General features: G+C 40.8%; 1 protein-coding gene across 9 annotated transcripts in view; it reads left to right on the top strand.

The window, feature by feature from the left end:
- The first annotated feature begins 1,188 nt into the window (after positions 1 to 1,188).
- Positions 1,189 to 17,162, top strand: part of slc25a18 (solute carrier family 25 member 18) — a 28,891-nt gene continuing 12,917 nt past the window's right edge. Inside the window, exons 1-6 of one of the 9 annotated variants that reach the window (XM_048257614.1) lie at positions 1,190 to 1,390; positions 1,525 to 1,709; positions 1,989 to 2,065; positions 2,362 to 2,395; positions 2,494 to 2,642; positions 2,780 to 2,902. In XM_048257614.1, the coding sequence (XP_048113571.1) occupies positions 2,623 to 2,642; positions 2,780 to 2,902 (143 nt within the window). In that variant the 5' untranslated portion in view covers positions 1,190 to 1,390; positions 1,525 to 1,709; positions 1,989 to 2,065; positions 2,362 to 2,395; positions 2,494 to 2,622. Of the gene's footprint in view, positions 1,391 to 1,524; positions 1,710 to 1,747; positions 1,873 to 1,988; positions 2,066 to 2,334; positions 2,396 to 2,493; positions 2,643 to 2,779; positions 2,903 to 17,162 lie in introns of those variants that run through there. The other 8 variants (XM_048257616.1, XM_048257613.1, XM_048257620.1 and 5 more) reach the window with 8 other exon arrangements.

Genomic DNA, 17,162 nt, shown 5'->3' with positions numbered 1-17,162 from the left:
ACTTTTAAACGGTCTACTTGTAAACTATCATTAAACTATCTATCTATTAAACTAGCTGTCTATCAACAACTTTTAAACTATACATTCAACTTTTAAACAGTCTACTTTTAAACTACCATTAAACCATTTATCTATTAAACTAGCTGTCTATCAACAACTTTTAAACTATCTACATTCAACTTTTAAACGGTCTACTTTTAAACTATCAACTTTTATTAAGCTATGCAACCACCATGTCTATCCTAGCATCACCGTAGTAACCATCTATTTTAACTATACATGATATTTTATATCACAACTTTTGCATTTTCATGCACTGGTAATTCCTTGGAATTGCATTTCTAGTTATTATTATTATGTTTATTAATATTATTATAGATTACAGAGTCATGGATTGTATATGTTTATGGTTATTATGATGATTTGCTATTCTTATTATTCTATTAAAGCAACACCAAAGAACTTTTCCTCTGTCGCACGCACGCTATTTGTTTATCCTGCAACGGCTTTGCAAATAACAATGTCCATAGACAAGGTAGAATATGTTGCAAGATTTTATGAAATTGCATGTATTGCGACATCATGCAAGTCAAATTTGTAGTTTCTTATGTTTCATTCCATCGAACTACAGATCCGCTACCCGATCTGGCAAACTTACATAGTGCAGTTATAGCCGATAGAGGGCCGCAAAGCGAATGCAGAAGTGCCGTTCACCCTGTTACGAGTTGATGAACCACGGAAACAATTTTGGAAACATTATTTTAAGGTACAAAAAACTTTTACTATTACTATTAGTAGTATTTTTGTAAGCTCTGTGACTACTTTTAACTGTTAATTTTCAATGTAAATGTTTATTGCTATTATTGTGTGTCGCTTTGGACAAAACTTCCAACAAAGCATCTTCAACATTTTAATACAAAGTAGTTTGTGTCATAAAACAGTAGCCAAGAAAGTGTATGCAAAAGTTTAGGATGAAATGTTTGTACATCTTATTCTTTGCATCACACATTTCATCCTGTTTTGCATATACTTTGAATTAGTTGAGATCTCTTCTGGTTCTGGAGTTTTGAAGAAACTTTCCTTCCACATGCTACTGATAACACACAATACATTTTGTATGTTTTTCATAAGAGCAGCAAACGACAATAATGTGGGCAGTGTGTGGATATAACGTTTGGTTAGTGTAAAGCTCTGTTGCTGTAGCTGTGTCACTAGGAGTCACCACAAGAGGGAGGGACTTAGCAGAAGGACAATACTGGTGTTTATGCAATGGCCCCTGAGTGGCGGCTGGCTCTCGCAGATTGCTTTCGCTTGACTACGGTTGCTGCACACATTGTTGAAATGAAGGGAAAGTGGACAGCTACATCCATTTTGTGAGCTATACAAAAGGGTAAGTAGATGATGTGCTTTTTACATTGACATTGTTAGCATGTGAACTATGCTACATGAATCCTCTCATGTAATTTGAGAAGTTACAAATTAGTAGATGGAGTAGGATAGACAGCATTGTCTGTGTTTTGGCAGTGGATGGCTGTGAATGGAGCAGAGCTGAAAGAAGATTTCAAAGAGAGGCTCAGTGAAAGGCATGTGCAGAATGTGACTGGGCACCAGAAAGAAAGAGTGAGAGGAGTGGAGAGAGGATTAGCGAAATAGAAGAGGATGCAGAAGAGGAAAAGAGGTTGAGGTACATACATTAAGACAAGAAAATGGTGAGCAATATCAAAATGATTGCAATGGTTTACCAGAGATAAAAATAGACAGATGGTAAATATAGGCTGAGTGCTTAGAAATTGAGAAAAGTGGAGAAGATAATCAAAAGGAAATTCAAAAGCAACATAATAAACACTCAACTCAAAGCAGATAGTGTTGACTGTAAGATATACTTCCATCAAATAACATTAAAACTTTCAGAAATACTAGATGATAAATTATTGTAAACCATTGTATGTGTTATTAATTATTTAACAAATAATGGAATACTTTTACAGACATGTTTTGATGGTGGATGTCAAAGGCAGTGAATGGGAGCTGATAAGCCCCTCATCTTTCAGCTTGCTCCTTCAAGGTAATTGAAGAGGTCTTAACCCTTTTAGCTACCAGATTAGAGAGTCTTTAAAGGTTGAGATGTCCTCTCTGTTAGAGACAAATCACACTTCCAACAACACTTAAGGGGAAACAAACAGTTCTGAATTTTATTTCTTAGTCAATTATGTGATTTTATACATGTACATACATTTTTATCATGCATTAACATAATATAGTATATTTTAAAATATGGGACCCACAGATGAGAGACCATTCCTTGTGTGTGACTTTTAATTTTCTTATCCATAGCAGTATGACCTTTACTCTAATTTACAGTATAATGCAGCACACAGACCAGACAATGCTCCAGGTTTGTGCTGTTTGACTGTCATCAAAGAGGTAGCTGGTTGATTTTGACAAAGTGTACCTTTTGGGTCTGGTTATTAAGTTTTGTTGTTATTTTGCCAGTTCTAGGGGCAAGTGGGCCTAGGTGGTGACACTTTGAATTAAACGTCTGTGTGAGGAATACTGGGTTGAGAAAATTGCAATTGTGAATCCAAAAGCAAAAGAAGAGACCACTGGATACTCTTTGTGAAAATGACTGACCATAAAGTCAGGTAACTCTCCTTGCATCAATGTTTTATTGTTGTATCTGTGAATACATCCACTTGTGCATGCTTGCATATATGTTGGTGTGACCCATTAAATGACTGGATGTGCGTGTCCATGTGCTTGTGTTTGCTGTGTCTTTCAGCCTTCCTGCTAAGCTGATTAATGGGGGAGTGGCAGGTCTAGTGGGCGTGACCTGTGTTTTTCCTATTGATCTTGCCAAGACTCGCCTCCAAAACCAGCAGGGGGCCCGTATCTATAGTGGGATGTGAGTATCACTTCCACTGCATATTCCTCTTTGATGGAGGAGAGACAAATGAGGGATTTCTGCCATGTTGAGTTTCAATTTGTGTATGTAGTTTATTTGGCTATTAGTAGCCAGTTGCTAGAGTCTGTGTGTTAGTGAACCTTGAGGTTGGAGACCTGATGAAAAGTTGTAATTGTATACTTCACAAAGATAGGTTCAGGCACAGTGATAACACAAAAATGAAACTTGCAGATTGACAGAAGGGCTATAAAGAGTGCTCATAGTAACTTACCTGGGCTTGAATCCGTCAACTTATTGCACCTTGGACTGGGAGGCAGGCGTGCTAGCAAGGAGGCTAAAACTCATTGGTGCCAGCATCTGTCACTAACACGTCTCTGAAGGTGACAGGTGTGTGTGTGTGTGGGGGAGGGGACTGAATCACTCACAATAATCTTACTTGTTATTTATTTCATTACGGACGTAACAGAGCATCCATACAGCAGGTTATCACTTTCTCTATCTAGTGTTTTCGTTAACTCATTATACCAAATGACCCTGAAGGTCAACTGCACATCTTGTGGTGTGGGGTGGTACTGCAGGTAAGTTTAACATAAATATCAGGATACCACATCCCACCCCCCTTAACTCATTTAGTGCCAAAAATGTAATATTACGTTTTTAGCCTTTTTTTAAATTACGAAACTAGACACTCTAACACACCTTATATGTGATTTTGGGAACTCTGTGATGAATGGAAATGAAATATATGACGATCGAAAACTCATGAAAACGCACAATCTGGACATTTTATCATAACTCAGTTGCCGCTTTGGGTCGAATCAGTGACGCATGCACGTCAGGTCAAAACCAGGCCATTTTCGTGGGTCTATCACTAGGTGGCAGTCTCGCCAGGTCTCGCTGATCACTTCCCGGAAAGTTTACAGGCAACACTTCATATTTCATGAAAGACGTTACATCTCCATTTCTAGAAAAAGACAGCAATTTTGATGAAAACTAGCCAAAGTTTAGCTTGGAATTTCTCAGGAACAGAGGCGTGTAGAAATACACAGTTTGCACCCACTGAGAGCTATTGTATGTGTTCATAGCTATAACACAGAATATGCTGTGGCTGTACAAAAATCATCAACAATGGTCTAGATTGCTGGCACTCTAGGACAAAGCTTCCGAAAACAGCTTGGCATTCAATGAGTTAAGATAAAAACTACTCCAGTGATTAAACATCATGTGTTTCCCAAACTACTCTCAATTGTACTGTAAGGGTGACATTGTATTTAATCCTGTTAACACAGAAAAAAAACTAAATCAACAGTAAACATTCCTAGACTGTCTGATCTCAGTGTTGAACAGTCAACACATACACATTCTGGCAACTCTCACATGTTTCTCTTTTTTTTCTATTTTTAATTTTACTCCTTGAACAGAGTTAAAAAAAACTAACTAGGAAGGTGGGTAGACTGCAATCCTTCCAGTGAGTCCCAGAGCGCATTCTTGCTCTGACTTGAGGTAGTCTTTCAGGTAAACGGCGCAGCACAGGTAGTGGATCTACTCCTGCATCTGGCTGTTCAACGGCTGAAGGGTGTGCTTGGGCTGTCTCAGGAGCAGCCATTCTCTCTCTGACCGAAGTAGTGACGGCAGAGTCTGCAGCCAGGGCCTCCAATACTGGTTCTGGAACCTGAAGACTGGTAGGCTCCGCTCCTGCAGTCTGCTCCAGGGTGTCTCCGGCCACTCCCATGGGTGTAGCGGCGCTCCTGCTGGAGGATTTCTGCTTTCCTGACATGTATGGCAGGACTGTACTTCCTTCTCAATTTCGGAGTCCATCCCTGACCACTAAACGTATGAACGTGCTAAGCCCTTCATTCTAGATATACCTGGGTGTGTGTGGTGTAACTGTTTTAAAATGGCTTTCCTACCCCTCTGCGGAATGACCACTCTCGCCCCCCAGAGCACACACCCATCTTTCACACTCAGCTCCAGTCTTCTCTGACTGTAGGGTTTGTACATTGTATCCACCTCTCTTGGCTATCCTTTCAGACACCTAGACTTGCACTTGGGAGAGTGTTTTGTCCTTAGCTGTCCACTGTCTAACCTGTGTTGTCGTGATTGGCGGGTCCTCCATGACCTCCAACATGAGGACCTGGTCTGTGTCGTCCTCTTCCCCTGTTTGTGGCAGTGGCAACCTGCTCAGTGCGTCTGCATTTGCATGTTCCTTCCTAGATTTGTATATGATTTTGTACTCATAAGCTCTCAAGAGTGTTGCCCACCTCAGCACTCTCGGTGACCCCATCTGTGGCACTGGCTTTTTCTTGTGAAAGAGTGATATCAGTGGTTTGTGGTCAGTGCTGATTGTGAATGTTCATCGGTAGATGTATTTGTGAATACTTTTGATCCCGAAAATGATAGCTAACCCATCCTTATTGAGCTGTGAGTAGCGCTTCTCTGCTGGTGCTAGCATGCATGACATGAAGCCTAAAGGCTTTAGCTGACTTCAGCAACTGTTTTGAGTTCTGAAAAGCTTCTTCCTTCTCATTGTTTCAGGCCCAAGAAACATCTTTCCTCAGGAGCTTGTGTAACGGGGCTAAGCGAGACTAGGGAGGAACTTATAGTAATTCAACAGACCCAGATATGCGGTATGCACTTCATGACCTAGGTATTCAACCTCATTTTGCAGAAATGCGCATTTGCTTCTGTTAAGTCGCAGACCAGTGTCTTTCAGTCGCCTAAGTACCTCATCCAGCGTGCTCAGATGTTCGGCTTCATCTCTCCCAGTCAGAATAATGTCGTCTAAGTACACAGCTACTCTTGGAAGGCCTTGTAATGGGTTTTCCATCGTTCTCAGGAAAATGGCGGGAGCTGATGAAACTCCGAGGTAGGCTATTGTAGGTGAACAGACCTCGGTGTGTGTTTATTGTTAGGTATTTCTTTGAAGCATCATCCATTACAATCTGTTGATAGGCGTGGCTTAAATTGAGCTTGGAAAACTGTTTCCCTCCTGACAGAGTATTAAACAGGTCTTTGACACGGGGAAAAGGGTATTGCTCTAGTGACGAGGCACTGTTAACTGTTAGTTTGTAATCTCAGCATATTCTGATCGAACCATTTGGCTTTAAGACAGGAACTATGGGTGCGGCCCACTCAGCATATTTAACGGGAGCCATAATGTCCTCCTTCAGCAGCCTATCTATCTCCTCTTCTACTTTTGCCCTCATGGCTTAAGGAACTGAGTGGGGCCAATAGAATTTAGGATGTGCTTCAGCAGACACTCGAATGGTTGCTTTCATGCCTTTCAACATGCCTAACTCCTGCTTGAAAACATCCTCATTTCTCATGAGCATTTTCTGTAGACTCTGTACCTCTGTTCTCACATTTTTTATTTCTTCCCACTTCAGCTTTAGAGCCTCTAGCCATCCTCTTCTTAACAAGCTAGGTCCTGTACCTTTTTTTTTTAAGTATATTTTTGGGCTTTTTGCCTTTATTTGTATAGGACAGTGAAGAGTGAGACAGGAAGTTAGTGGGAGAGAGAGATGGGGTGGGACCGGGACAAGATCGCAGGTCGGATTCGAACCTGGGTCCCAGTGAGCACTTGGACCCGTATATGGTTGGAACGCTGTAGCCTGTTGTGCCACAGCGCCCCCCTAGGTCCTGTGCCTTTAACCACCACTAGGGGCAATGTCTTCACCTGCCGCTCATAGTTGACTTCCACTTTGGCTACCCCCACTACTATTTCTCCCCTGTGTATGACTTAAGTAAAAATTTAGTTTGTTTTATTTGAGGGCATTGCTTTTCATTTCACATCTCCTTGAACTTCATCTCATTCATTATGCTTACACTACATCCTGTATCAATTTCAAAATGTACTGTCTTCTTATTCACTTCCATAGTCACTTCAAACAGTTTTATTCTCTGAATTGATGTCTCCATTTTCGTGCAGGCTAATGTGAATGCTTCCTCTTCAGATCTATCACCATCCTGCCTTTCACAGTCTACATTATGTGATCGATGTAGACGTGAACGCCGCTCTGCTCTGTATGCTTTTTTTTCACTGGGCCATGCACCTTCTTTATTTCTATTTTGGCGAGCCTTAGCTATACTTTCCCGCAACAGTGACACTTTGCCTCCTTACATTTGCACTCGGCTAGCATTCTTTATCTCTCTTTTTCCATTCTCCCTCCTTTTTCAGTGTTCCCTCCGTCTTCATGCTGTTGCATGCTAACGGTGCCTTATGCTAACTGTGTCTTGAACATTTTTGCTAGCAGCTTCTGCAGCTACTGCAATTTTGAACGCTTTCTCAAAAGTCAAATCTGACTCATTAATACCGCACACAAGTCGGGCTCTTAACATATGTTCCAGTGTAGTACCGTAGTTACAATCATGTGCTAATCATCTCAATTCTGCTACGTATGCACTGACGGTCTCCGTAGGCTCGTGGGAGTGCGAGTCAAATTTATATCTTTGTACGATTTCGGGTTGAAGTGCTCTTTCATTAAAGTTTTTAATTGACTGTATGTTTTCGAGCTGGGCTTATCTGGACTCACCAGGTTCCTTATGAGCTTGTATGTGGCTGCTCCCACCATGCTGATGAGTATAGCTCTCTGCTTCTCTCCGTCATCAATTCCGTTAGCTTCAAAAAACTGCTCTAGCAGGGACGTTTTTAGGCCTATTTTGAGATGATCAAAAGCCCCCCTAAAAATATACAGTATAGTAATAATATGCATCTAGATTCACATTCATTATTCTCTGTTGAGTTGCTCATGGAATACTTATCTCAAATAAATCACACAGCTGTCACAAGAAAGAGGGAAGGTGCTGTGATAAACGGTTCACGAGAAAATGAACATTGGACATACAACATCTCCACCCATTAGTACTCCACCTTCCTCCTGTGCAATTAAAACTCTCTTAAACGCGCATCTCGTCGGTTATTGGTTGAAACATTTTATTTTGCCTTTGAGTGGGTTGCCAAACCTTGTTGGTAGCAATTGTTTTTGTGTACTGATCTCGGAGCCTAGGCTGCCTACAGAGACGCATTTTTTGACGGCCTGCTTATGGGGCAGACAGCTAGGGGATCGTTTAGATTAGATGAATGTGATCATTTATATTTGGGCCTTTTTGGGGCCTGCAGTCGCTGATACAACCTTTAAGTTAATCAGAGTGTCTGTGAACTTTCAAAAGTAGTTCATGACTTTCTTTTTCACTATGGTATGAAAATAAAGTCACAGAGGCTACATCCTCTAGTCATTTCAACATCGGAAAGACAAGAGAACTACATTACATTTAAATGAAAAGAAAGTGTTTTGACATTTGTAAGTCAGAGAATGTCTATGACAACTATGTACTTTGTTAAAATGCCTATATACAGTTCAAACAATTATTAAAAGGTTCTAATCGTCTGGAAATGTGACAAACATGCTTGGAGGGGGCAGCCGTGGCCTACTGGTTAGTGCTTTGGACAGCAAGGTACCTAACCCCTCACTGCTCCCGAGCGCCGCTGTTGTTGCAGGCAGCTCACTGCGTGCTCACTGTGTGCTGAGTGTGTTTCACTAATTCACGGATTGGGATAAATGCAGAGACCAAATTTCCCTCACAGGATCAAAAGAGTACTCATACTTATACTGGACAAAGACCCATGGTTATCTTGCCCCCACGTACAGTATGGAGGATGGTAAGATAGCAAAATATCCTTAAGAACCACTATTGGAGAGTTACAGACAAAAGTATCATCTTGGGATGACAAAGTCCCCCAAAAAATCTTCAGATGAAGTGAAAATTGTGCTCTTTGGCCAGAAACACTTTAGGTTTGTTTGGTGTATAGAAGAATGACTATACTGCAAAGAACCCCATACCTAATGAGAATTATGGAGGAGGGGCTGTGCTATTGTGGGGCTGCTTTTATTCCCAAAGGCCTTGGGCATCTAATTAAGGTGTATGGTATCATGAACATCAAGAAAAACATGAACATTTTCAAAAGAAATCTGTCAATCTCTGCCAAGACACTGATGGTCACGATTGGATCATTCATCAGGTCAATGAACAAAAACAAACGTCCAGATCAAACCAAATATGGTTTACTGAACACAAAATCAACCCCCACTCCGACTGGCATAGGTGGCCTCGCACTAAGTCTGAACCAATGTTCTGCGCACTAGGCAAATAAATGCCATGGAGTGATAACAGATCACTGATCCTGTGTGACCCTTGAACACAGCATTCCATCCATGAGGCGTCTGTGGAAACCATCTTCCTGAGGGGTCACCCATCCCAGGGTGCTCGCTGAGTTCAGGGAGTGCCAAAAGGACATGCAGCACTCTCCAACATTGTTCATTCATGGTCAGCTGCTTGTGCCTGGCCTGCGAGGGGTGGACACAGATGCAGTTCAGCCATGTCTGAAATTTCCTTATTTGTAGCATATTGTTTTTGAAGTTCATTTGCTGCACCTTCGCAACACATCGGCAGCCTGGGCTATGTGGTTGCAGCCCCTCACTCTCAAATATGAACTAAATATAAGTAGCATTCACAAAATCACTGATTTATTTTAAAAATATGAGCTATGAGTGTGAATGTTATATATTCCATCCCCTAATTCTGTTTTACTGGTTTATTTGACAAATAACCTTATGTCTGTTTGGGATTGTTTTGAGAGCCTATTGATGTATCCACAACATTAGTGATGGTTTTTTTGTGTGTGTGAATGTATTTTACTTAACTCATTGAATGTAGCTGGATACTCATGAACGCATGTCTCTAATAGCCACAATAGGAGTAATTTTAGCAACACTGTATTTTGTGTGGCCCATAACAACCCAGTGGATCATGAAAATGTGCCAAAATTCACATTCCTTGCTTGTTGTTGGTACATTAATCCCAGATTGCCACTTATCTGAGATGTAAGAGTTCAGTATAGGTTTAAGGTCTGGGGCAGGGATTTGACATTCTGTGACTTCTTCATTGAGGGCTTGCTTAGCAGCACTGTCCGCTTTCTCATTTCCCCTCAGACCAACATGGCCTGGGACCCAGCAAAAAACTACATTCAAGTTCTGGTTCTTTAGACGTTCTAGTTGATCAAGCTCAGCTTTGGTTGTACTTTTTGCGTGACATTAAAGCCTACTGGAAAGTAATTTGATTCACAATGAATGAGTAGGCTAGTTTTGGTTGTTGTTGGTGGTGTTACTGCATCCCTTAGTTATGCCTACAAATCAGGCTTGGAATTTCACCATTCTGGGGGCAAGGCCACTTGGCCTTCAGTTGGGCATATTTGGTGGGGGGCACAAAGGCCACATGTCAGGGCACCAAGGCCAAAGTTAACTATTAGTAGTAGGCTATAAAAATTATCAAAGTTGTATTTAGCCTATTCACTGCAGTAGACCTGCATCACTGTATGAAACATTACAAAAACATGAAATGAAAACATGACATATTACATAGAACTGTAAATCATCTGACTATCTAATATTTACAGATATCTAGGCTATATATAACATTTATTTTATATTTGGCCTGTTATGAAATCATGTATTGAACAATTTAAGCACAGCTCAGCTTTAAGAAACTCAAATAGTCTAGATGCATGCTTAGCATTTTGTGATCATTAAGGCTACTTTTACAAACTCTTAGTCAGCTGTCCTCTGATTTACCAATATATAGGCGATATTTGTAACATTTATTTTGTATTTGGCCCGTTATGAAATCATGTGGAACAATTTAAACAAATTTAAAACTTAAAGCCCAAATTTGGAGACATCCATGTATGTCGAACTTTACTGCAAATTCAAAACTGGATTACTCTGGAACGGCTAACTGTACAGGGGACTGCTTTACACCTTTGTGTTCGGTAAGGTCTCCTGTTTATTCTGATATCTGGGTTGTCATGTGTTAAAAGAAGGGTTCGTAAAGTATTACACCAAAATGAATGGGTATGGAGATCATGGGACGCAATAGAACCTTCAGTAGAATGTATGATTAAATTGAATTATATTATTTACTTTTCTCGCGAACCGTTCAACACAGCAATTATCGGCTAACATCGTTTAAAAGCTGAGAAAAAGCTCTTTCATGTGATATGTGTGATGTCTGTGTGATGAATAGGCTACTTCATGAAAGTAGTAGTTCAACTGAGAATGGGTGAATTTGGACGCACTTTCTTTCTTGCGCTGCCACTTTCTCCACTGCGTAAATGACTAAATTAATTTGCGCTGTGAATGCTAAGATTATTTTGACAGGCCACAGGCTAAATAAAAATGATTTTATTAGTAGGTACTACTTACGCTATTAGTAGGACGCAAAGCAGAATATTGAAAGAAGGGGGCACCAAGGCCACCGTGGCCTGTAAACCTCTGATTTTCAAAGGGGCCTCACGGCCAACGCAAGGGCCGTCGTAGCCGCCGTGAAATTCCTACCCTGCCTACAATGCAAAATTGTTCCCTTGTGATTGTTAGACGCATTTCAAAACATCGTGACGTGAAATGCCACCACAAAACATTGTTTGTGAATCGGTCTTATTAGGAGTCCTCGCTTAAGCTGTCACAGACTCAGGCGCTACTTTTAGGGCTAAAATGCTTCCTGAATTACTCTTAGTAAAACAAAATAGGAGTCCTATAGTTACGAGTGACGAAGTTACGAGTACAAGCATCTCATATCAAATGACCATGGCATTACGCTAAGCAACATAAATCCCATAACGTTACAGCAACATCTCCTCCCTATGACATAGCTAGCTAGCTTCTAGCCACACAAGAAATGAATGATGTTAAATCTCTGCTTAGCATTCTAATAACAGAAGGGGCACATTTATGTGGACCACTACAACATGACTCATTATGTCTGTAACTCTATAAAACACTTACTTTCATAAAGGAAGCACACCATCCAGCACATACACATGGAAACCGATATTTTAGGTACTTGGCCACAAACTCATAACGTGTCTCTCTGAAGCTCTGTTCTAGAATCTTTGCTCTGAACGCTGTGTTGCTAGGCAACATCAAATAAACGAAATGAGAGTCTTTTCAAGGTATTAAAAGTGTACGTGTGATTACGAATGGCTGAATGTGTGGTTTGCAATTAGAATAAACAAGAAATAACATTTCCAATAATTTCCCATGATAAATTACATAATATTTGCACCTTCCTTACTTGTGAAGCTCACACGTATTTCAAGTACACTAGTGAAATGTAATACAACGTTGCCACCTAGCGTTCAGATGTAGGCTATTTAACATTAACGTGACATTGCTTGCTTATTCTTTCGTCAACTCCATGCTTTTAGGAAAACAATCTTTTTATCATAGTTCCCTCTTCAATGAGCGATTACGAGCTCGTTTTTGTAACAGAGATAGCTGTTTATTGTCCCTAGGTTTACAGAAACACCTATTCATATTAATACGTAGCCTATGGAGTGCTGCCGACCACTGTTCATTACGGCCCAGAATGCCTTGCATGTCTTTACAACAAAACAACACAGTAAAACCTAAATGCCCGTAAACATATGCATTTGCATACTTGTAACATTTTTAATAAAAACTCTCCCATCATGATTTTTAACAATAATGAAAATTTTAATTTGAATACCATCAATGTGAAAATAACTGTACTACGTCAGCAATAAATAGCTAATGTTCTCCATACCATTTCAGTTCGTAAGTCCATACTATCCCATGGCAGAGCAAGGATTTCATGATTGGGCAAGGTTGCCCGGAGACATTGTGGCTGCCCAGAGACATTGTGCATACTTGGAAGGCATTGTGATAGATGTACCAGTACAACTGCAAATGTGGAAGGTGATAGTTACCAAATACGGGTGGGTGGTTTGCCAAATGCTGGAAACTTTTGGAATGTTTTCTTTATGCACCCTCACATTGGAGTCCCGAGTTCAAATACAAAATTTGGTATCGATATGTGACAGTGTTCCTGAGATATGGATCGACTTCCTGTTTCGAGCTTCCGCCCGATTTCGTTTTCTGTGACGGGCAAACGCTTTCGAAAATCAAAAAATCCTTCTGGTAACTTTTGTGAGGCTTGGTCCAAGGATAATGTACGTCAAGTTTCAGTTGGTATGCTCGGACCAAATTTGTGACCTGTGAAAATTTAGTTTCGCTTTCTGTTCAATCCGATATGGCGGACGTACGACACGCCCACCTGATGTCATCTTCGCGACCAACTTACACCGGTACTGATCGGACGTTTTAAAGTTGGAACGGTGTCTCTGTCTCAAAGGGCCTTGGCGCTAGAGCTGACAAAAAATTAGGGAGACGGGACAAATAAAACTTAAGAAGAACAATAAGTGTGCTGCTTTGCAAGCACACTTAATAATTTATGCAAAGTGAAATAATTTAGGGGAGTAAATGAGCGGCCCCTCCTCCAGTGACATGGCCCTGGTATATCGAACTATCATGTGTGCACTGCAGGGCAAACATGTGGTAATAATGACTAGAAATGCAATTCCAAAGAATTACCAGTGCATGAAAATGCTAATTATGCAATGTTAAATATCATATGTAGTTAAAGCAGACAATGCAAAGATAGTTACTATGGTGTAAGTCAGAGGTTCCCAAACTGTGAGGCGCGCCAAATAATTTGAGGGGAGGCGCGGAAGGTTGATTCAAAAAAGAAGGAAAAACGTTTATTTCATGTTAGAACTATCTATGTTTTTTTTCAATGATTATGTAATTGTCAACATTATAAAATCGAAATAAATCATAGAAGAGATGTATACTAAATCTTTGGGATAGTGGAAAGTATTATTGATCCCTATCCTGAGTGAGAATGTATTGTGCCAAACTTCATAACGTAATTTAGCAACAGTGCCGCCAGCCGATCTGAGCTTGAGCTCCAAGCGGATTTGTACACGCAGCCTTACAACACTGTTTACAGCTCTTCGAGTCACGGTAAAATGTATTTTTTGGTATAGCTAATTTAGATAAACTTATGGTGTGGGTGGTTGCGTTTCTTTAGGAATCCGCCGCCTTGGTTTGTATAGAAATTAATATTAAGTGACAGATACACGTTAGAGGTTGGACATACGTGAGAGTATTATGTGACGTTCCGATAGCTAACTTAAATTGTACAGATTTGTCACATTTTATCGCTGCACGGCCCGAGCCTGATATGGGCAACAAAGCCAAACGTCGAAAATAAGATGAAAACTCATTGCATTGCATAGCATAGTATAGCACCGATTTAAGTGCCTTAACCCTCTAGGCGCCACGGTCGAGTTTACTCGACAAGATGCGGTACTGAATAAAACGGCCTATTTAGTCAAATAGGGTGTCATATTTCGTTCGACCTCCACTCCACTAGATGGCAGACATGTCATACGTCATCCCCGAGTCCGAAAAAGGTCATGCTTTAAACAAAACTTTTGAGCTACAGCGCATTGAATCAGTGCGCGTGCAATACCGAGCTAGTGTGTGTGTGAGCCAGTTTATCAGAGAGCGATATTGTCAACGTCAGCGCAGTATTTGCATTAGATTATCGCCTAATGGCATCAAAAAAAGTTTACCCGAAATGAAGTGTTGGGTCTTCTATTCGCTGACCCTGATTCTGAAGTGGAATATCTGCCTTCAGAAAATGACGGTGATTCGTTTAGTGAGGCTTCAGATGCGTCCCTGCCTTGCAATGATGCAGCTGGACAAAGTGAGAGTTTAGCTTACACCAAGCACAAACGTTGAATTGTTTGCCCAATGTCAGTGGTGGGAATAATGTTTCACGGGGTCGGAGTGTTCATTGGGAAGTTAGCAGGGTGTTAGTGGTGTGGCTTAACGAGGCTGGAGGTAATGTCCATGTAGCGCTAGCTTCTGTCTTCTGACCGTGTGCCTCTCCGCAATCGCGGCGACAGTAACGTGGTGGAGCCTTTGTCTAATGCCACTGGGTATGTTAGACGAGGTCAAAGTGCTCATAGGACAGTTAGGGGGGAACGTAGAGGCAGTGTGGGGAGTCGCAATGAGAATGACAGTAGGCCTAATCCGAGCTGTGCAAATTCTCTCCACTCGGCTCGCGCGAGGTAGATCTGGCCATGCTGCTCGCATGGTGGAGGTGGTGACACGGGGCAGGGGAGCCATTAGGTCATGCATAGTCTATTACAAGATGATGGTAATGCCGGCCCTGTATGGATAGGGATAGGGAGTCATTATCTCTACAGCAAAAGGCCTGCTACATAAAAAAAAATATTAATTTTAGTATTAGTAATGTTTTACACTGTTGATTAGCTATCTATTTCCCTGATCATTTAGGACAAACACTATGTGTTCCTTTTTGTGTGTTCATGTCCTTGTGATGTGTGTGTCTTTGTCAGCTAAGAAAAAAAACAAAAAAACATCAACAAAAAACAACAAAAAAAAAAAAAAATACTAACATTGTCTCTTGTCTTGTCTCGTCATCTCACTCCTGATCTGTGCCTTGCCGTGGCAAATGAGCTTTTGAACTAAACAGGTCTTGTCTACTTGTGTTTGTGTGTCATCTGAATAATATATATGTGCCCCATACATGGAATCAGAGTGCCTACTGTATGTAGTAAATGGAAAATCTCTACAGCAAAAGGCCAGTCTACCGCTACATGCATTTGGTTTGTTTCTGCCATTTATTAGTAATGATTTACACAGTTTGTTCACTACTTACTATTTACCTGAGCATTCAGTATTGTGCAATATAGCATACAGAAGGTGAGGGACATTTTGGGGGGAAAGAAGTGGTGCATTTTATCATTACAGTGCATGAAAATGCACTGTACTGTTCTTCCAAGGCAACAACATCAACAACTTCTTATTATTATTCCGCTTACCACTTTTTCCGTACGCAATTTCTCTTGAACAGTTTAACTTAGAAACTTCGTTCAAACTTTGTAACGTAGGTCTTCAAACGGACCAAGCTGCTGTGTCTTTTCAACTTTTATACTTTTTAAACTATTAAAGAAAAACTTTTTAAAAATCCCCATAGACTTAACATTGCCGATTGTGACATCATAATACGGCCGTTAAGCAATTAGAATCCTATGGCAGGTGTTCAGGCCACCTGCAGCCTCACAGCCAAACTGGCCCTATTAAGACTACACATCCTGTTCAACTGCTTCCTCTGCCAAAAACTGTTTCAAAATAAAAGTCCTCACTACAATATTTCACTGTAAAACAATTTAACCCAGTGGTCCCCAAACTTTTTCTTCCGAGGGCCAGCTCACTATGCCTGGCTCCCCAGATAGCAAAATTATTATGGCTCAGATTTGGCCCAAAACTGGCTTGCCATTTTGGTAAAGCTCTGGGTGGATGTATGGGCCCTAAATGGCCCAAATTTGGCATGCCAAAATCAACCAAAAGTAGGCCAAAGCTCACCCAAAACCAATTTTGGATTTCCAAACTATAGCCTTAAATGTCCCAAAAAGAATCCTAAATCCCATAATCCAGCCAAAATGTAGCCATAACTGACCCTAAATGATACCATAATTGTGCCACATGTTTGCTTTTACATAGAAATTATGTATTTATTATTATTTTTTTATTATTATTTATTTGCATTATTTATTTTAATTTATTCAGCTGTCTGTATGACTTTATTGCTGGTAATTGTGACTTAATTGCTGATAATGTAATGGTTAGTCTAGGTTCACTATATACTTAAATTATGTTGTACATTATATATGCATTATGTATCTGTTAAAAAAACACAGGAAAATTAAATACATTTCATTATGCTTTATTATATGTTTTGGTAGGGTGCTGGATGGCTGGGTAGCTGGTGCTGGATGGCTGGGTAGCTGGGGTGCTGGATGGCTGGGTGCCTGTGGCTGGACAGCTGGGTAGCTGGGTGGCTGGCTAGGTATCTGGGTGCTGGATGGCTGGTGCCTGTGGCTGGACAGTTGGGCGGCTGGGGTGCTGGATGGCTGGGTAGCTGTGAAACTGGGTGCTGGGCGGCTGGATGGCTGGGTAGCTGGGTGCTGGATGGCTGGGTAGCTGGGGGGCTGGGTGCTGACTGCACTAAGAACAAAACAGAAAACAACCGGAAACCATGATTAGTTTAACTGCAGTGAAAGGGGGGTACAAAAACGACGTTTTAGGGGCATGATCTGGAGTGTCTTTGTGCTTCTTAACAGAGGTGCAACATGAACAGGGCCTTACGTGACAACAAGATGCATTTTTAACTCATGAATACATTGCGAAGAAACATTTAACTCAATGAATACATTGCGAAGAAACCATAGGAACATAGGTCGGTGACAGTACAAACTTTGAATTTAAACGATTTCTTTAGCAATGTATGAGATAAAAATAGATAGATAGAT

This window comes from Alosa alosa, chromosome 11 (genome assembly GCF_017589495.1).
Source record: "Alosa alosa isolate M-15738 ecotype Scorff River chromosome 11, AALO_Geno_1.1, whole genome shotgun sequence".
In the NCBI taxonomy this organism is placed as follows: Eukaryota; Metazoa; Chordata; class Actinopteri; order Clupeiformes; family Clupeidae; genus Alosa; species Alosa alosa.
The sequence above is the reverse complement of the archived record's forward strand: the minus strand, read 5'-3'. Positions and strand labels throughout refer to the sequence as shown.